General features: G+C 42.5%; 2 protein-coding genes across 5 annotated transcripts in view; one reads left to right on the plus strand and one right to left on the minus strand.

Annotated features, from left to right (window-relative positions):
* Positions 1-222, minus strand: part of NSUN2 (NOP2/Sun RNA methyltransferase 2) — a 31,001-nt gene extending 30,779 nt beyond the window's left edge. For all 4 annotated transcript variants that reach the window (XR_007508962.1, XR_007508961.1, XR_007508963.1 and 1 more), the window contains exon 1: positions 75-222. Coding sequence is in view for 1 of the 4 variants with exons in the window: in XM_049824071.1 (XP_049680028.1) it covers positions 75-149 (75 nt within the window). In the remaining 3 variants the exon portion in view is untranslated. The remainder of the gene's footprint in view (positions 1-74) is intronic.
* Positions 148-16,525, plus strand: SRD5A1 (steroid 5 alpha-reductase 1). Its single transcript, XM_049823754.1, is given in 6 exon segments — positions 148-494; positions 496-846; positions 2,816-2,982; positions 7,181-7,282; positions 9,404-9,554; positions 12,437-16,525. Coding segments are annotated over 6 exon segments (1,185 nt in total). The 3' UTR covers positions 12,504-16,525.
* Positions 16,526-21,016: the final 4,491 nt, after the last annotated feature.

Raw genomic sequence — 21,016 nt, forward strand, 5'->3', positions numbered from 1 at the left:
AACGCGCCGCCGTCAGCCCCGTCGCTCGCCGCCGCTCCCCTCCCCTCCCCTCCCCGCCCCGGCCCGGCTCTCACCGCCTGGTCCCCGCCGTCGCCGCCCCGCTCCTGCCGCCGCTCCTGCCGCCGGCGGTCGCGCGCCCGGCGGCCCATGGCGGCCAGGCGCCGGCCGAGCCCCGCCACACGCCCCGCCGTGAGAGAGGGAGAGAGGGCGGCCGCTCCCACTCCCGTTCCCGCCGGCCCGAACGGCGGCCAGGCACCGCGTGCTCGCGCCGCTACGCGCGTGCGCAGGCCCGGCCCGGCCCGCCCCTCCTTCCGGGCCGCTCTGCTGCACTGCCACCGCCCCGGCGGCGGAACTTCCGTTCCCGAGCTCCTCCCCCATACCGCGGCCGCCTCCACCAACTGGCGGGCGGAGGGGGCGGTCCCGGTCACGCCCCCGGCGCCGATTGGTCCGTGGCGCTGGTGGGCGTGCCGCCGGCCGGCCGATGAATGGAGGCGCCGCGAGAGGAGCGCGCCGGTGGCGCGGGATGGGGTCCGGCGATGGCGGCGTGTGCGGGTTCTGGCGGCGGCTGTCGGGGCCGGAGGAGCGGCGGCTGCTGGAGCTGCTCGCCTACGGGCTGGTGGCGCTGGGTGCCGCCTCCGCCCTGCTGCTCCGCTTCGTCCCCATGCCCTACGGCCGGTACTCCTCGCCGCGCTTCGGCTGGCCGCTGCCCGCCCGCCCCGCCTGGGCGCTGCAGGAGCTGCCCTCCCTCCTCGTCCCGCTCGGGCTGGCCGCCTGCGGCGGGGCGGCCGCCGCCGCCTGGCCCAACCGCCTCCTCCTGGGCTGCTTCGTCGTGCACTACGCGCACAGGTGCGGCCCCGGGGACCGACGGTCGGACGGGGACGGGGGGGCGGGTCCGCGGGAGGCCGGGGACAACCGGGTAGGGGCGGCCGGCGACCGTTTCCGACGGCGGGGACCGGCGCTCTGCTGTGAATGCACCTCTATCGCTTACCGTAGCAAGCGCTCGCGTCTTCGCCGCAGCCGCTTTGCGGGCAGGCGGGCCGCGTTTTCACGGGAGCGGAGCAGTGCTGGCGGCTCTGCCCGGGCGCTGCGTGGGGCGCAGCGGGGTGCCGCAGCAGAAAACGGCACGAAAAGGGAGCGCCTGGCCCTCTCGGCACGCAGTAGGGTCTGTACCCTATAGCCGTAGCTCTTGTGACGAGCTCCGCTCAGGCAAGGACTTGACCGGGTGGGCTTAAGGATGCCGTCTTCCAGCAAGGGAAGCTCACTTCTGGATGCCGATATAATTTTGATACAGTGAAATAGTAGCTGTTTTCCAGTCGTGGCTTTCAACACAGGACTCGATGAGCCTTGTGGGCCCTGTCCAGCTCACGATATTCAACGACTCATTAAAATGCTGGCAGAGTTGAGGCTGAGTGCCCCGCATTGTCACGTAGTCGATGGTATCTGGGTGTTCTGTGAAACTTCTGAAGAGAAGGCAGCTTAGCTGGAGCTCGGTTGAGATTTTGCCACTCCCTTCAAGTCACGGACAGTAGTTACTGGTGATACTCGGCAAGTAACGCTGCCACTGCGCTCATACAGCAGGATAGTCTCATCAGGCTAACTTTAAGCCAAGTGCGTGGCTGATATGCAGTGATATCCGGTGCTTATTGGAAGAGGCTGTTGCTTTTGACTGAAAGTATTCTGTATCCTCAGGTCAAGACGGATGCAATGTACCGTCGGCCTGGTGGCTGACCAGTTTGGCAAACCTGGGAGTGCATCTTTACTTCCTCCTATTCCATTCCTAAGAGTAAAGACATTAGCTTTGGCATGGGATCTTAACTCATCCTCAATGTCTGGGAAAAGCAAGAAGCGCAAGGCAAAGCTTTGTACAGAAAGCTGAGCTGTACTGCAGTTTCTTTTCCCCAGTTGCTTGTTGCTGTTGCCGGCCTAAGGGACTGTTCTGTAGGTGAACGCAGACTGGAAAAGACCTCTGTTATCCAATTCCATTTGTTGTAATGTAGCAGGCTTTAAATAATCACAGCAATGAATTTGTTACGCTTTCTCAAAAGCTGTTACGGTTTTGCTTCCTCTGGAAAGTCTCCTTTGAAGCTGTGGTCCTTGGGTAGCTGGAAAACATGTGAAGAATGCTCAGGCTTCTGTAATCCTGCTCCTATATCTTTATAGATTGTAATTAAATTGATAGGTGATTGGGAGTTGGCTAGTGATGTGGGGCAGAGCACAAAAACATTCACCTGCTTTTCTTGTTTGGAGCTTGTTTGTTTACTCTCATAATCCCCTGGCAAAAGCAATCAAGATTCCTTTACCCAAATGGGATTGCACCTGTGGATTTGTCATGTCTTTAACAGGTGTCATGGGGTAGACCGAGATTGTCAAGGCAAAGCAATTAATGCTTTTAAGTGCCTTTTAGGGCAAGGAGGAAACTGAGCCCAGTTAGGGTAATTTCAAGGGGATTAACTTCACCCCCTGGAAGTGCTGGTGGGTTTGGTGTAGGGATTGGGAGACCTGGCTTGTTCCAGAAAGCCTGGTGACACCACTGAGGATTTAGGAACAAAGGAGGGCAAAAATACCCCTTGCCTTTACTGCTCTGGACAAAGTAATTGTATTGGGTACAGAGTTCAAGATTTCCGTCGTAAGGGTAGAGAGGGGTGATCTTGTAATTCCAATTAGGCAACGAAATTAACATTGAGGTGTTAAAGCGAGTGTAACTATCCTTCTGAACCGGGATCAAAGGCTCTGGACTATAGATTACAGTTTTGGACATCAGAAGTCTCTTTTCTGTTTGTTAATGCAACCATTTTACTTTCCTTGTTTGCTATAGGGCGCTCATATTTCCTCTTCTGATCCGGGAAGGAAAACCCACACCGTTTTTCACTTTTGTGCTAGCGCTTCTGTTCTGTGTTTACAATGGGTACTTGCAAGGCCGAAGCTTAAGCAACTATGCAGAATACCCTTCAGGCTGGTTAAAAGATCCACGTTTCATTACAGGTGAGTTAAAACATGTTATGAGAACTTTAGGTGTAGTTTTCATTTGTCTTCACGGAAAGAAATTATTGTTATTATAATTTTATACTATATTTAATCCCATGTTATAACTTTTCTCACAGTTAATTCTCTTGTTTGCTGTAGCTGGAAGCCTTTTAACCTTTTTTATTTTAGAACTGTGAACTGACACCTATCAGGAAGTGAGGTTACATTTATACTTGAAGCCATGTGTATGGTTAATAGGCTAAGATGTTTAGTGGCAAAGTATTGTCTTTGCCCTATTTTTTGTTTCCTAGGCATCTACTTTTGCCTACTGTCAAAAACATGGTATCATTTTCCAAGGAAATCTTTACAGAAGGATCTTTTTGATCTGAAGATAAACAAGACTATTTTTGCCTTGTCAGTCAAAGGCAGAACGCTGGGCTGTGTGGATCCTTGATCTGACCCAGTCCAGTTCTTGTTGTTATTCTGGAGCCAGAGCAAGTTAGTGTTTCTCCCAGATTTCTCAAGCCTTTTACAGCAAGAATAAGAAGCTTTTATCTTTATTGCAGTGTTACTGTGGATGACAATAGAGGGCCACAGTGCTAAATGCTGTCATGACTATAAGACTGAAGAAATTTTAAGTTGAAATAGCTTCTCTGGCCAAGGTTAGGAGGCAGCACTGCTTGTGCTCTAAAAATGGAGAAATTGAGGTACAAGGGAATGACTTCAGTGGGCGCTAGGCACTTGGATATACTTGAAATTCTCTTGGTACTTTTGAAATTCCAGTCTCTTTAAATTGGAACCAACAAAAAACTGATTAAAAGATCTGTTGATTAAAACTGTTGAAGACTGATGCAACACAGGCTTTGTTTCCGGTGTCCTACTTTAGTTAGTACCTTAATCAAAAGATATCTCAATACAATGCTGTAAACAAATCATGAGTCAGGAGCCATAAATCAATTCCTCCTTACTGAAAGATCTTAAGGTAGTAAGGCTGTTGCTCAGGTTTCCTTGGGTGTTTTTTTCTTTGAGTTTCAAGGATTTCTGAAAGATGTAAATGTATAAATGATAATAGGTTCATCTGCCTTCAGTTATAAATACTTCTGTGTATGAATTAGTTTGGTTTGGGTTTGTTTGGTGGTTCTTTTTGTTTGTGTTTGGTTTTTGTTTTCAAATAATACCATTTTGGAATATATGCTTATTTATGCTAATTATAAGCAAAGTGTTGCTTTCATGACTATTGTAAGGCAAAATATTGCTTTAAAAAGTTATCCTGAAAACAAAGAAAGTGAAGGCTCCTGGTATACATAGTAACCATTTTAATAGTGTCACTCGCTGGCTTTTTTGAGACTGTTATTACAATAAATCTTTAGGTATAGTTTGGCATGGCTATGAAATGGCCAAACCTAAGACTTCGTGTTTCTTTTATTCCTCTAACTAGAATATCTTTTTTTTTGTAATACACATCAACATAATCAGAACATAGTGGATATTTATAATTGTGATTTGGTATTCATCCCAACTAGGTACCTTCAAATATCTGCAGTTTATACTTGTAGCTTTGGTCAACTCAAATGCAGTAGTGCTGTGTTGTACACTGGATGCTAGGCCTGGGATCCTAGGAACCCAGGCCTTAATCTCCAGGTTTATCCTGATGAAGCAAAAACGCCTCTTGGGTTTAACAGTCTCGTGAGGTCATCTATGTTGCGCGGTGCATCCTGTGGTTCAGAGAACCTACCGGAGTACGCTGTGGCTCCCTTCCTGTTCCCATATCCGCGCTTCCCTCTGGGGGAAGCCAAGTCCCACAGGTCGTGGTGGATCACCAGCTCTTGGCTTTGCAGAGCGTGGTCCTAGCCCTCGGCCACGTGAGGATCCGAGGGTGAGGATGGTGAAGTACAGAGTACGGGCACAGGGAACGTGGTTATGCAGTACTTCAGGGGAAGGTGGTCTTCAACGTGAAGAGGGGTGCTGTGAAAACAGCCTATGTTCACCGGGTTGTTCTCCGTGAAGCAGGATTTGATTGTCTCCTTCTGACATGTGGTGGTTTTCAAGTAGGAGGGGTAAAAATGCACAAAATCAAGCTAATCTACAGCAATTGGGCACTCTTAAAGCAAGCTCCGGTCTTTTTGCATTACCTGAAAAGTTCTTAGTAGTTCAGATACTAATTTGCAAACAGGTACTGATACAGAATACACTGGTAACATTCTCCAAAATTACAGTGGCATTTCAGAGAAATCAAAGGGTCTCTGATTTCCTCTCCCGAGAAATAAATTTAGTATTCTTTCTAGAACTGGTACTAACTTTCAGTACAGTTTTTTCCTCATGCTAATAGTGAAATAAATTAGTAGAAATATTGTTTACATTAAGTAGAAGTAATCTGTGTGCTTGTTATGAAATCTCCTTTCAAATTATTGTATGGATAAAGACAATGACTTGCTTATTTAATTGTATGAATAACATCCCTTGTTTTTCAAGTAGTCTGAATCTTCTCTGGCAATTTGCCAATTGATACATGATCACAAATGCTAAGAGAAGCAAACTATTTTTGTTGCTGGATGCTGTGGGGATTCAAGATTCTCTGTTTGGATAGAGATCTGTTTTGAAGGAAAAAGTTAAAATGATCTGTTTTCCTAAAAGTAGAATTCAACAGCATTTGAATTGCTCACCCTGTGGTTTTGAACGTTGTCATTACATGAATTGGTCTGTAAATTCCTCATTACATTTATCTAATCTATCTCATGATGATGTAATTGCATTGAATATATAGTTGAAAGGATTATGGTAAAATTTTACTACAACAGACACTTTGCATGTGGCATCTACACACCTTGATTTCTAATGGAAACTTATGGCATGGTGCTGTATGAACAAAAGGTTCAGAAACATGCTTTTCACAGGACTAAATTCTGCTACTGGTTTTGTAATGTAAGCAGACTGTAACAAGCTAATCAAACATTTTTTATTTATATAGGTAAATATGGAGAGACCTTTCACACAGAAACGTCAGTTTCTCTGCAGAGCAGTCATTTTCTCCTAATCCATGTGGAAGCAGACAGCTAGGTCCTTTAGGTAAACGCAGCCCCCAAGGGATTGAGAGAGGAAAGCTGCCTATCTAGCAACTTGTTTGAGAGGCAAGGTCTGCTTACATCTGTAGCTTCACTTTGAAATGTAGCTTAAGTCTCGGTAAAGTATACTCTGACAACCTACTCGTCTGGCAACATGGCCTCATACATCTGGATATCCACTTAGTGTCTTTGCTCTTGTACTACCGGATTTCTCTGTATTGAGGGAGAACCATCTGAAAGACTCATTATGGGTGCAAAAAGACAAAGCTTTCTTTACCTGGTGTGTGAAGTGACTTTGCTCTAGAAGCACATTACTGACTTTTTCTTTGGAATTTAAATAAAAATCAGTTACTTTGGAGGTGGATTCAAAAAAATGCAATGCATCTACCCTCAAAACACTAATCCTGTCTGCTGCTAGTAACAAAGAATGCTGCCTTCAAAGGAAGATAACATGGGTAATGTGTAGGCAAAGACTCAAAATAGAAGGGTGAAAATACTGAATTTGAATCCTAAATTCCTTTTGATTTATCCCATGCAATTACAGCAAGATATAAGCATGCAGAAAGTGGCAATCTCAGTTTTCATGAAAGCCTGGTATAAATGGTAAAACCATTTTGCTGAATGACACAAGTAAATGGTGTGTGAATTCCTTAACAATTTTGTTATTCCTTTGATTGCATGGAAGTCTGCTGTGGAGACTCTGGTATATTGTCAGTAAAAAAAAAAAGGGGGGGGCAGGGGAGAGAGACTGAGGTGTCTCCCTCTGGCAGGAATGAGAATGGCTGTTTCTTTCAGTGTTTAAAACTTTAGTGTATTTGGTTTTCTATGTGGAAGTTAGGGAAATATACACAGTACATCTGTATATATGCACATGCATACATTTGTTTATATAAGTCTAGCAACGTAAGAATAAACTTTATACTTGCAGTACTATTCCTGTCTAGAGACCTGTTGGTTACTGTGAGCTGTGCTGACTGAAGAGCTCAGTGTGGGACTGGGATTGTGCAGGATGTCACCAGAATTGCTTGTACTGCTTACATTTCTACTGCTTTGAGATAATATGCCTAATGTGCAATATATAACTGTAGTTTTTCTGAACAAGCACTTTGGCTCAGTGTATTATTACAGATAGTATTTTAAATATTTCTCCTCAGGTTTTATAGGGTGGTTGACTGGCATGGCAATCAATATTCATTCTGATCATATTCTCAGGAATCTGAGAAAACCAGGGGAAAGCGGTTACAAGATACCAAGAGGTAAGTAAAAATGGTACAGAAATTTTGGTAGCAGAAGAAGCACCTGTGATGAGGAGAGGCAGAGAGAGCTGGGACTGTTCAGCCTTGAGAAGAGGAGGCTCAGGGGAATCTTATCAATGTGTATAAATACCTGATGGGGTAGAATGAAGAAGAGGGAGCTGGGCTTTTCTCAGTGGTGCCCAGTGACAGGACCGGAGGCACTGGTCACAAACACATGATACTGCATCTGAACACAGTTTTTGCTGTGGGGGTGATCAAACACTGGTACAGGTTGCCCAGAGAGGTTGTGTGGTCTCCATCTGTGGAGATGCTCAAAACCGGACTGGATGTGGTCCTGGGCAACTGGCTCTAGCTGCCCCTGCTTTTGTTGATCTCAGGAGGTCCCTTCCAACATAACGTGATTCTGCCTAGAGGTGACCTTCTAACGCTTGGTGTCTTTTAGGGGAGATAGTCATTTATGATGTAAGAGGAAAATGGAAATAGCAGTTTGTTGTCTACCTCAAGAAGTGATTTCATAATGTAGGAAATGTTTGGGGTTTTTTTCCTCTTAAGCCAAGTATTTGAAGGGATCTGTTTCATGATATCGTGTGGCTTGTGAGTCTGAATTTATTGACCAACTCTGAGTGTATTTTTAGAAAGTGGTAAAAATGTAGCATAGCATTCCACAACTTTTATGAGAATCAGCAGGTGGGTGGAGGAAGACAACCTAAATTATCATCCCAGTGTGGGGGCAGGAAAGGGGAGGCAGAAAGTACTGAGCAACTGTGTGTGGCTGGCCCCTCTTAGGTTGTCCTACGTAGGAAGAGGGAGGGATCATAGGTAACCGGAAAGTGACGACTGCTGCGGTAAGGGAGGGACGGGGAAAAGACGACAGAAATCCAAAGAAAGTTAGGCATTATAAATTCTGGCCTTCATGGGAAAATGGAGGATGTGAAAGGATTTGTTATGGAGCCTATTGAAGTGTTAAGGTTTATTGACACTTTTGGAAACATTAGACTCTTCCAGGTGTATTACACTCAGTGAGAGTAGAAAAATAAGTTACCTCTGAATTCTGCTGTTTCTCTAAGTTTTTCCTGTAGTTGTTGCTCTCTCTTGGGCTTTGGTGAGCTTATTTTTTTTAATAAAACTGGAAGAAATAGGTATATAAGGCAGTAGACTGTTACTTTTCACCAAGAAGGTAACTTTATAATTTTAATAGATGTAAATCCAAATGCCCATGTGAAAAATGAATATGAACAGACCGTACTATGTTCAGTGTACAAAAAAGTTCTGAAGGAAATAAGATGTTATTTGCTGCATGATCAGAAGGAGTTGGTCTTTTGGATATTGCTTATCCAGTTTAAGTGTTAGAATTCTGTTTCTCTTTGTTACAAAAGCAAAGGAATTAAAGCAAGGTCAAAACATGTCCTTTATTACATTTGGCAAATACTTGTTTGTTTAGTCCCGCTAGTAAAGCACATAATGAGATGTTATCAATTTGTATACTAACTTTGGAATTAGGGTGCAAGTTCTTATTTTATAAAATTCCCAGCAGGTGGGTACTGGTTGTTTATGCATAATTGGCTGTAAAACACATTTAACACTGACCTCCAATTACTACTTTCACTGAGTGTCAGGGCTCAAGTGGTAGAGAAACAAAAGGGCAATGCATTTTAAGCTAGAGGATAAGTTTGGAAGTTTAATTCATAATAATCTTGTTCATAATTGATTTAATTTCTGAAGTACTTAAAGTGTATGCCAACTACCCCTTTGAGTATTTCCTGGGACTCTTAAAGGGGAGCATATTTTCTATTTTTACATACTTTAAAAAAGGTTTAGTTTATGATCAGAGCCAGTTTGATATCATCGTTGAATAATTATTTACAAAGGCATGAACTTGCTTCTGATATTGGTAAATCTGCTTTTCTTTCATGATTTAAAGAGGAAAAATGCAGCTGGAGAAGGTCTATCTTAGAATGAGGTCTGAAGTCATCCTCCATAGTACAGTTTGAACTGAAAAACACTGCCTTCAAAAAATAGAGACACATAGGTGATGTAGCTTGTGTTTGACTAACAGTAAAAGATAGCATTGGGGATCTCCTTGATTAAGTTGCTTTTAAAACAACTCTGTTTGGCTTTCAGGGGGAATGTTTGAGTATGTCAGTGGAGCCAACTTTTTTGGAGAGATCCTGGAATGGTTTGGGTTTGCCCTTGCCTGCTGCACCGTTGAAAGCCTTGCATTTGCATTGTGTACGCTTTTCATCTTGGGTTCAAGGGCAAAACAACACCACCAGTAAGTGTTTGTGTCTTATAATTTCTGTTGTCTCTATGCCACACTTCATTTCCATTTCACATCATCCCACAGGGATGTTGCAGAGCAAGTTTTGTGAAAGACTGCTACTTCAATGGAGGATATGACAGAGAATACTCTGAGTAATATTAAGCACTGCAGAATTTCAATGGGATAGTACTGGGCATAAACACACACAGTGTATGATGAGGTGGTCAACATCATGGATCTGTAAAGCTTATAGACAAGTTTTGGAAAATTGTCTTAATTGATCATATACTATACTTTCCCTTGTGGCTCAAACTTGTTTCTATAATATTAAAATTTTGAAAATCACTCTAAAGTCTTCTGTAACAGGCACACTTTATAGTCAAGTCTATATCCTATTGTTTATAATCAAGTGTATAGACAATATGAAAACAGTTCTGGTAGATGATATTTAATAAGGTCTCTGTTCCATAATTAAACAGTCCAACTGCTAATGTACTGTATTCATAATGTGGCTTTCCTGTTAACAAAAGGATCATAGTTTGAGAAGACTTGAAAGGATTCTCTTTAAGGAGTAGCATGTTTAAAAGAATTTGAACACCTTAATCTTATTTTGGTTATTCTTAGCTTCCTGCTTTGGTTCTCTTGCTGAAACTTAGTGGCATAAGAGGAAATAAACATTAATTTATCAAGGAAGTAGATTGACAAAAATATCATTGCTAACTGTCTGTTAGGGCAGCCACGGCTATGTCTAGTGGGGTCTTGAAAACCTCCAGAAATGGAGGTTTTCCTGCACCTTGTTTGTAGGGTGTTCCAGGTCTGTATTACCCTCTCAGTGAATAAGTTTTTCATACTATCTAAGCTGAACCTTCCAAGCCTGTCACCATTTCTCCTTGTTTTACCACCTGCTACTACTGAGCAGAGTCACAGAATATCTTCGGTTGGGAGGAGCATCTGAAGGTTGTCCAGTCCAGCCATCTGGTGTGACCTGCTCCAGCAAGGGCTAACCACGACGCTATACCTGGTTGCCCAGGACCTCATCCATTTGAGTTTCGAGTATCTCCAAGGGTGGAGGCTTCAGCACAACTCTGACAAAGCCCCGGAACAGGATTTTTCTCATTCTCGTGGGGAAGAGGTTTTATTCCCTTACGTCCAGTTGGAATTTTCCATGTCGCAACTTTTATCCCCTGCCACTTGTCCACTTGTTGTGTGCCTCCAGAAAGGGCATGGCTCTGTCTTCTCTCTTATGTTGCTGTAGTTAGTGGAAGACTGCAGTTAGATCTGTTTAATTTCCTTTCCAGGCTGAACAAGCCTAGTACCCTCAACCTCTCCTCTTGTATGTCCCAGCTGTGCAGTCATCTTAATGACCACCTGCTGGATTCTTCTCCAGTTTGTGGACATCTCTATTGCACAGGAACCTGAAAACTGGAGGCAGTAATGCAGGTGCAGCCTCTCAACCACTGAGTAGCGGAGAATGAGCACTTCCCCTGACTTGGTGGCTCTATACTTGTTAAAGCAGGACAGTATGCAGTTAGCCTTCATCATTGCAGGGATCATTACTGACTCACGTTCAATTTGTCTACCAGGATGTCCACATCCTTTTGTGCAGAGCTGCTATCTAGCCAGTCAGTCTCTGGCCTGAACTTTTGCATGGGGCCATTGCATTCCAGCTGCAAGAGTTTGCATTTCTTTCATAGTTTTGATCCATTGTCTTAAATAACTCCCCTTCCAGTACCTGTAGGCAGCAGTAACAGAGCCTCTTAGTCTCTTTCCTGCCGGACTAAGCAATGCCAGGTTCCTCAGCCTCTCCTTGTATATTATGTTCTTCAGGCTCAAGTTCCATGATTGGTTTCGGTCTGTCTTAAGCCTTGACAGTGCTGTTTCAGAGCTCTTGACTTACAGAGCATTATGAAAAGCTAAATTTTGTTAAAGGAAGTAACTTGCACTAAAGGAAAAAGGCATAAAAATGGAAGAGGTGTGCAGAAAAAGCCCAACTAAAAATAGCAAATCCATGTAAGTGAAGAAATATTTTTGTGTAGTCTGTTTAGTTTGAAAAACTTAGAATAAATGACTGAAAAGGATAAATAGTGTAATGTTGGTATTCCACAGCTGCAGGTTAATGTGCATTGCATGTTTTGTTCCCTGCTTATTCCAGCTTTGATCTTGCAGTTACCTATTGATATGAATACCCGCAGCTTTGAAGCTAATTCTTTTTTTTTGTATTTTAGAGAAGCAGAAGAATAAATATTTGAAAATGGGAGTAATTGTGTTTGTTATATAAGATGGCCAGACAAATAATAACACTTGGTATCACTATGCATTTATTCTTTCAAAATTGTCTGGATTTTAAAATAGTGATGGACTTTGAGGGTGATTAGCAGTAAGACTAGTGTAATACTTGTCACATTCAGTTCAATTATTCAAATCCTGACTGGAACTGAAGATGTTTCTATCCAGAACAGGACTGTCAAACATATGTTGAGGTATCCCTTGCTTCCACATGAAGTCATTATACAATTTGACATGTTATCCCCTTGAATGTTTTTTATTTTCTTTTTTTCCCTTCTACTTCTGAAATGCAAATACTCAGGATGCATAACTACATACATTTTGCAACAACAGACTACTTCTTCCCTGGCTGCTCTCACCACATCTGTTCGTTTGATTTCCCATTGCTGGCAGCAGTAACTTTATTGCACTGTAGTTGGTGATTAGATATCATTAGGATGAGTGTGGTAAATGGCAGTTTTCTGTCCTGAGTAGGTTCTACAGGCATTTTGGGGGGATTGTAGCCAGAAAATGTATGGATTACATTGAATGCATTGTACCATTATTAAATTTCCTCAACAGCGTTTTGAAGACTCAGTACTCATCAGATTTCCGTCTTTGTTTTTCAGATGGTACCTTGAGAAATTTGAAGACTACCCAAAGAACAGAAAAATTGTGATCCCACTTGTGTACTGAGCTGTACTTTTAACACCATTTTTGAAATGAATATGTTTTGTAACAGCTAACACTTTACAGGTGTTGGCCAGTTAACAGCATACTCTGATCATCACTGTGACAAAGCCTTTGCATCAGTGCTGCTATTAGTTACTGCTGCTATTAGTTACTGCTTTTCCTCTTAATGAAAACCAGAATCTGATGGACAGGGTGAATAGGAACAGAAATGCTTTTCCAACAGTGGAGCACCATCATAAATACATTAGGCACTGTGTCTGAATTCACATTGTGGAAAGTATTGTACAGGACTTCTGGTACTTTCTTTTCTGCCTATGCGGGCTTCTGCTGTTCCCGCTCGATCTAGCCAGACTGTGCTGAGGATTGTGCCGTGAGCCCAGTCACACTCACTGTGGTCTGGATGGGATGTTCTGCCTGTTATTTGTCTGCATGTACAAATGGGGTTGACTTTTTTTGCCTTGCCTTCCTAATCCTTTCTTCCCCCCACCTGCATTTTTGGGAGAACTGATGATGCAGATGAAGGACATGAGATGAGTATAGCTGCTGTTAGGTGAGAGAGAGTGTTCTTCCTCCTCTTTGCACACTTACACAGCAATGGACAGTGGGCAGGTAATACTTAATGCCATTTACATTAACAGTTGTAGTGCTGCCTTGTAGATTGTCATCTACCTCTCAAATTTGATGACTATCTCAGTATTCAATACGTGTTTTCTCACTCAACCCTGTTTGTGGGAGGCATTCTTTATTTGCAATACTTAGGCCAGTCTATCACTGTTAACAATTGTGTAATGTTTTCTAGCTTTATAAAAAAACCTTAGGATTTTTACAAAATTGTCTTACTATGCTGTTTAAAAAAAAAAATTCAAGTGTCTTCCTGTTGAGAACAGTCTAGATTACTTTATATTCCAAAAATCTGGAATCTTTTAGTGCTGTTTGCTTTATTAATGTCAGTTCTTATACACCCATGTTTTTCTCCCAAAGGATTCCAGAAGGATTTCAGAAACATGATGTCATCCCAAGTGTACTGACTTTTGAGTTTCAGGCACATCTGTGTCCTTTGCATGCTTGTGGTATTAAAGATACTTTTTTTTTAGAATAGCTGAAAAAAAATAATCTAAGAAATTCTACAGAAAACTTAAAAAAAAATCACCCAAACACAACATGAACAAAAAACCCCCCAAACCAACAACCAAATAATAATTAAAAAACCAAAACCCCAAACAAATAAACAAAAAGCCCCAAACCTTCCCACAAAACCCCAAAACTCTGCTGCTAATATACTTTAGAAATCAATGGAAATCAACCTTTTGCCAAGTGTCTTCTGATCTGTTTATGCTGTATATGTTGGGTTATGTTCTTCAAAACAAATTGGTAATATAATTTTGCCAGATGCTGAGTTTTTCAGTATGGTATTGCAGTAAGCTTTGTCTAGAGCTCAAAATTCTGTCTTTGCTGTTGAGTTACACTGCTGTAGTAATCAAAGTCATGTATCTGATGAACTTTACCTTTAAAATTTTAGATATTACTTTAAAGATAGTACATTCAGGATATGGGCAGTGAAAAAGGACTTTGTGACCCAAGCTTCTGCTTAACAGTTGTTTCTTCCTCCTCTCCTTCCTGCCATGTTTATACAGTCCTTACTGCACTGAAGTTCTGGCTATCAGTAAGGATTTATTCCGTGGTGTGAAGAAGTGTAACAAAAAATTCTGCCATTATTGACTGCAATAGTCAAAGGAAGGAGGGGAGAGGAACTGGCAGTCCTACAGTGATAACTTACCTACGGCTAAGCCCTTGGGCTGTCAGTTCCTCCTCATAGTGTTGACTGGGATGACTGATCCTGCTTTCAGCTGATATCCCACAAGTCCAGCTTTGGGAGAACATAGGAATACCTGTTCCTTTGATGCCAGTGTCATTACTTGATTCTCAAATTGTTTAATCACTACTTTAGTGTTGACATCCTTTCTTAGTGTTTTACAGGATGTTTGAGGCTTCCCCTGTTGTTTTTGTTATCACACTATCATTTGACATTTGATCCTAGCTGTTTTGATGAACACTAAGTCATGAAGTTCCCTGGGGAGAGGATGGTGGAGACAATGATTTACTCCTCAGTGCTAAAGTGGAGTTAGTAGACAATAAAAGTTCAATAGGATCACTTAAAGCATATTCTGAAGAGAAGTTTGGAAACCTGGTCTTATATATCGAGATATTTCTAAACCCTATATCAAATTCCTGTGGCAGTTTTTAAAATCTTGGTATCTAAATCATCCAGCTATAAAAATCTGTTTTAGGGGAAAAAATACAGGATTCAAAAAGCACTATCTACTTGAGGTGTTCAAATACTTGTACCATTTATGATGAATTAATATCTTATATCTTTAGGGATATTTGTTAAATGACTAATGGGACAACCATCCAATAAAAAAGATCTGGCTATGGCACTTTACTCTCTAATGCATCACCACTTTTTTTTTCCTTTTATAAAAAGGCAAAGATTCTCTTAATAGTAAACAGCAAGAGAAACTGCTTAGTGTTCAGTTTGTCTCCTTACGTTCAAGAGCTGTAGCTCTCTAGTCAGTAGTATTTATCATAGTTTACAGAAAATTGGTACCGATGCCTCAGTTTTGCTCTGGTGCTATGCTGCTAAATATTTATCTTGACTAAAGGTTCAGCTGGTTTGCTCACATAATGTTCATTTATGGTCTACCTATAGCAGGATGGGGATCTGAAATGTGATGCTCTGACAGCTTATCCATGTTCTTTCTCTTGTTACAGGAAAGGAAAAGCTAGGGTCTATGGGATGTGAATGTCAGTGTGTTTAGAAATTGTAGTTAATTGGATTATAAAGAAAAAACAACAGAGAAGAAGGTTTTGTTCTTTGTGTGTTTATATTTTGTATTCTCATTATACTGCTGGAACCTTCCTTAAGTGAAGTACAGAATTTGAGGCAGTTCATTAGAGTGCAAGTCTTGCAAGGAGAGGCTGAGGGACCTGGGGTTGTTCAGCCTGGAGAAAAGGAGGCTGAGGGGAGACCTGATCGCTCTCCACAAACACCTGAAATGAGGTTGTAACAAGGTGGGTACTGGCCTCTTCTATCAAGTAAGAAGTGACAGGACAAGAGGAAACGGCCTCAAGTTGCTCCAGGGCAGGTTTAGATTGGATATTAGGAAAAAAATTCTTTACCAAAAGGGTTGTCAAGCACTGCAACAGGCACTGCTTAGGGAAGTGGTTGAGTCAGCATCCCTGGAGGATTTAAAAGATGTGTAGATGTGGTGCTTAGGGACATGTTTTAGTGGTGGACTTGGCAGTGCTAGGTTCATGGTTGCACTTGGTGATCTTAAGGGTCTTTTCCAACCTAAACAATTCTATGATTCTTGCATTTCAAGACCAAGGTACACTGGTGAAAAGCATGTGATCAACTTGGTCAAATGCTAGAACTGCCTTTTGTTTAAACAATATCCCATTTATTTGTCATACTTCACTTGTGCTCTCTTCCCCTTTCAGCAGCTTTGACAGAATTTTTCTGTTTGAAAATATGATACTGAAAAATTTTTCTTGCAGATACGTAGTGTGAAAATAAACTCTGTTCTGCCCATTCCAGAAGGAGAAAACATGTATGCTTGTTATTGGATAGAATATCTGTAACAACTTTTAACTGAGATACTTCTTTTCAGACTGCCTATATCTTTCCCCTAAATCCCCTACTAATAAAATATGGTTTGCAGTGTCTGTCTTGAATACTTTTTTTTTTCTGTTAGTAACCCTTGCTATAACTTGTGGAGGTTGACCAAGGCTTTTGTACCAGTGACTTCATTATCCTAAATGAGGTCTTGAGGACTGTAATAGTAAGGTTGTATTAGAATAACCTAGATGCATAGGTGAACTTGAGGAGATGCACTCAAAAAAGAAATTATTAAAAGTCACAAGATAACTTTGTCTAGTGATACTTTCCTAATTATGTAAAACAAAGTCCGTAGCTGATATGTTCTACACTTGCAGTTAGAGCAAAGATTGACAGAAACAGAGGGGACTCCTTTGGGTTCTTCTGTTGCTGCAAGGTCATGGTGAACTTTTCATTTGGAGCAACTGTAGCACCTGCCATTTCAACTATTTGAATTGTGGTTCAGCAGCATATTGGTTTTTTGAGCAATGAAGATGGTGTACAAATGACTTGTCATACAAACTTGTATTCTTTCAGCAGGCAAGAAATCTTGAGTACCTACCATAGAGTTTTTATGCCATGTTGGGAAAAAAACCTCTAACAAACACCTATTTGTTAATTTAAATAAATTAATAATTTTAGTATGAGAATGTCCCAGCCTGTTCTGTGCTACTAAGTTTTATCACTAGCAGTTGCATTTGTTAGGGCAGCCTTTCACACATACATCAGTCTGTTTTGTGCGGAAAAGAGACCTCTGAGTAAAATTGTGTCACTTTTCACAGTGATGCAATGTATCTATCAGCATGTACCTGCCCATGTGCCCCTGCAAAAACACATGTGAGGAAGCAATTGTGGAAATTCTGGTTGGAAGACAGCTGAAGGCATAAGCCTAAAACAAGGTTTGCATCTGAGAGAGTTGCACAACTGCAACTTGCTGTTGGGCTTCTTGCGGGTGGGGAGAAGTGTTTCGTACATCCCTTGCTTGATTTCCCATGTTTGCTTTGAAAGCAAAACTAATACGTTCTGTTTTGTTGTGTACAAGTGGATGGTGGAAGCAACAGGTTATTTGTTCACAGAGATGAAAGAATACCTATATGATGATTGGTGCCACATTTGGTATAATGCTTCTCCAGAGATGGTGCATTACCAGTGTGCTAGCGAGAGCCTTGCAGTGATGTTGTTTGTCCCTGCTCCCTAATACTTGCCGCCTCTCCTTTTGGAAATGCCTGTCTACCTGTCCGGTTCCTGAGAGGATGTGGGTGGCTGGATCTGAAGAGGGAGCACTCGTGAAGCCACGTGTTCCAGCTGCTCTGGGAGGGGGCACTCCAGTTCTCCTGGGCTTTTGAAAGGGAAAACCGGTACAAACTTAAACTTCTACCAGAAAAGAAAGCCGTGTGATCATATCTATGAGCCGGGGTTCAGATGTTGAGCAGCACTGTGAAGACTAGATCAAGGCCTGTCTGTCGTGAGCCAGCAGAAACTGGCCCAGGTACCTGCTATTACTGTGTCTCGCTGGCTGCTGCACTGGGTTGTGATCCAAACTTTTCAATCTGTATCGGTGAACAGTTTGAGAGGGTTCCAGATATGCCACCCCCCCCAAGCATTGTGTTTGCTGCAGGAGACCAAAAGCCAGATGTGATGTGAAGCCAAAATTTTGCTAATATGCAAGTGGCCCTGGGAGGAAACCCTGTGAGAAAGAAACCTGTGGCACTAATGTGGATTTGCAGGATTTTAATGTTTTGCAAGGGCAAATATGTTTTCTCTTTCATTCTCTGCCTGTTTCTTTGAAAAATGGTGGCTGTTACTGGAACAGGAGAACTGCCTTGAAAGCCCCCCAACTGTATTTTGAAATTGTTCAAGCGTTAAAGCGGAGTCATTAATATATACTAACATCAGTAACCAAAGATAAAAACACTCTTTAGGATGCTTCAAATAATCCTTGAAAATTTTACTAGGCCTTGGAACCAAAGTCTAATAGATTAAACTTAATATTTAGCATAAAACAATACAGTATGTGATCATTACTGATAGAATAAAGTAATACTAGGAAAAGTAGTTTAGAAAATATGAATAGCTATGCAGACAGCATACAGCAGCATAGTCTTACGAATAGTAAGCTAAATGACCAAGAAAAAATGAGCTGGGATATTTTCAAGAGCAAAAAGAGAACTAGTTCGTTGATGAATAGGATGTAATTTTTATTAATTTTAAATTGAGATAAGGTAATATATTTGATTACTCAGACTGTGATAATTTCATATTAGTCATTAAAATAGTAAAGGAAAAATCTGGTGCTATGCATTGAACCTGTGGTCACGCAGAGGTTCCCATCTGAAGACACGTAAAACCCTCCTTGAAACACGATCTCTAAGTGCGGATCAGTTAGGTAAGGATTTTCTGTCTCAGTAGTTTAATTCCCAGTAAGTGTTCCCTAAGAAGTATTCCTGTAGCATTATTCCTGGACATAATTTTTAGATCCATGGCTTAGAGCAGTATGGAGGAGGGTGTCATGGAGCATGTGGCAGCAGCCCTTCTTATCTGAGGCGTGCTTGTCAAATTGAGCACAGCTTTCTTGTTGCTTCCTAATGTGTTCTCAGCAATGTCTCCAAGAAGATACACTTAAATCTCTCAGTTGTTTCTGAGAAGGGAGGCCATTTGGACTGACGAGGTAGAAGACCTCTAACACAGCTCTGATGAGGTACCATTGGAGTGATCAAGATGGAAGCACCTGCGACACAGCACGCCTTCTCACCCCCCAAATCTCACCAGACAAAAATAATAACATACTTGTGAAACTTGAGTTTCTCTCTCTAACTAGGAAAGTCCACTGAGGTAGATTTGTATGTATATGATTTTGTTTTTAACTCACTCATTTTATAAGTTCACCTTTTTTTGTTTTGTTTTGTTGTTTTTAAATCATCAGACCACTTTCTAATAAAACTAGATATAAAAAAAAATCAGGTTCCATTCAAAATTTCTGTACCCATGATATAAGATTCTCTCTAGTTCTGAACTTGTTACTTCCTTTGCTCACTGATGTCCGGTGTCCTCATTAGATAGTGTGTGGCTATTGCTGGTGGAAGAGTTTCTTCCTCTGATTTCTCTTCCCATTGTAAATTAGCCCCTGCAACATTCTGCTTTGTTGATTTGCTGTCCTTTAAAATCTTGGTTAAAAGTATCTATTTTTTCCTTTGCACTGTTCAGTCTCTTTGCTATTATGCTGTAACTTCCTCTAATATATATGCTTTTTATAAAACACATTGTTCCCGTTGCTATCAAATTTTCTTATGAATCGTTATTTGCTCCTGATAAGTCAAATGTTTATGCACATTTGTGGTGGGTTGACCCTGGCTGGATGCCAGGTGCCCACCCAGCTGCTCTGTAACTCCCCTCCTCAGCTGGACAGTGGGGAGAAAAAAATACAATGAAAGGCTTATGGGTTGAGATAAGGACAGGGAGATGACTCGCCAATTACTGTCACAGGCAAAACAGACTCCACTTGGGGAAATTAATTTATTGCCAATCAAAAGTCAGAGTAGGGTAATGAGAAATAAAATCAAATCTTAAAACACCTTCCTCCCACCCCTCCCTCCTTCTCAGGTGCAGCTTCCCTCCCGGTTTTCTCCACCTCCTCCCCCAACAGCAGCGCAGGGGGATGGGGAATGGAGGTTGGGCTCAGTTCATCACATGTTGTCTCTGCTGCTCCTTCCTCCTCAGGGGGAGGACTCCTCACTATTCTCCTGCTCCAGCATGGGGTTGTGAGACAGTCCTTTATGAACTTCTCCAGTGTGGGTCTTTCCCACGGGCTGCAGTTCTTCATGACCTGCTCCAGCATGGGTTCCTTCCGACGGGCTGCAGTCCTTCAGTCAGAGCCTGTTCCAGCGTGGGTCCCCCATGGGGTCACAAGTCCTGCCAGAAAACCTGCTCCAGCGTGGGCTCCTCTCTCCACGGGGCCACAGGTCCTGCCAGGAGCCTGCTCCAGCGCAGGCTTCCCAGGGGGTCACAGCCTCCTTCGGGCACCCACCTGCTCCGGCATGGGGTCCTCCACAGGCTGCAGGTGGAGATCTGCTCCACCGTGGACCTCCCTGGGCTGCAGGGGGACAGCCTGCCTCACCAGGGTCTTCCCAAAGGGCTGCAGGGGAATCTCTGCTCCAGCACCTGGAGCATCTCCTCATCCTCCTTCTGCGCTGACCTGGGGTCTGCAGGGCTGGGGCTTGCACATATGCTCACTCCTTTCTTCCAGCTGCTGTCGCACAGCAACTTTTTTCCCCTTCTTAAATACGTTATTCCAGAGGTGCTACCACCGTCGCTAATGGGCTCGGCCCTGGCCAGTGGCAGGTCCATTCTGGAGCCAGCTGGCATTGACTCTGTCGGACATGGGGGAAACTTCTACCAGCTTCTCACAGAAGCCACCCCTGTAGCCCCCTCCCCCCCCCCCCCCCAAAACCTTGCCATGCAAACCCAATGCAAAGCTTTATTTTATAAAATTGCAAAATAAAACAATTATGTGGCACTTGTAGGCAAAAGTCTTTTGTCAATTGCTTTAAGCAGTTTTCTTAAACTGAAACTATCATGCAATGTTTTGGAAGGTAGACATTTCAAACCTCAATGGATAATACCCTATAATTATTACTTTTAAAAGGGTTACTAGCAAAAGTCCATAGAAGTGAAGTAATTGTGCTTTGTTTCCTAATTCTTCACACTAGATGAACTGCCATCACAACAGCTTTTAATTTCAATTCGAAGTAGACAAAACAGGGAACTCCTTTGCAAACGTAACCCTGTCTGCTACTGTGGCTAAATCTCAGAGATTTTCTTGAATATTCCTATTTCTGATACAGATCAAAAAAGATAAATT

Source organism: Accipiter gentilis, chromosome 20 (assembly GCF_929443795.1).
Source record: "Accipiter gentilis chromosome 20, bAccGen1.1, whole genome shotgun sequence".
Lineage (NCBI taxonomy): Eukaryota > Metazoa > Chordata > Aves > Accipitriformes > Accipitridae > Astur > Astur gentilis.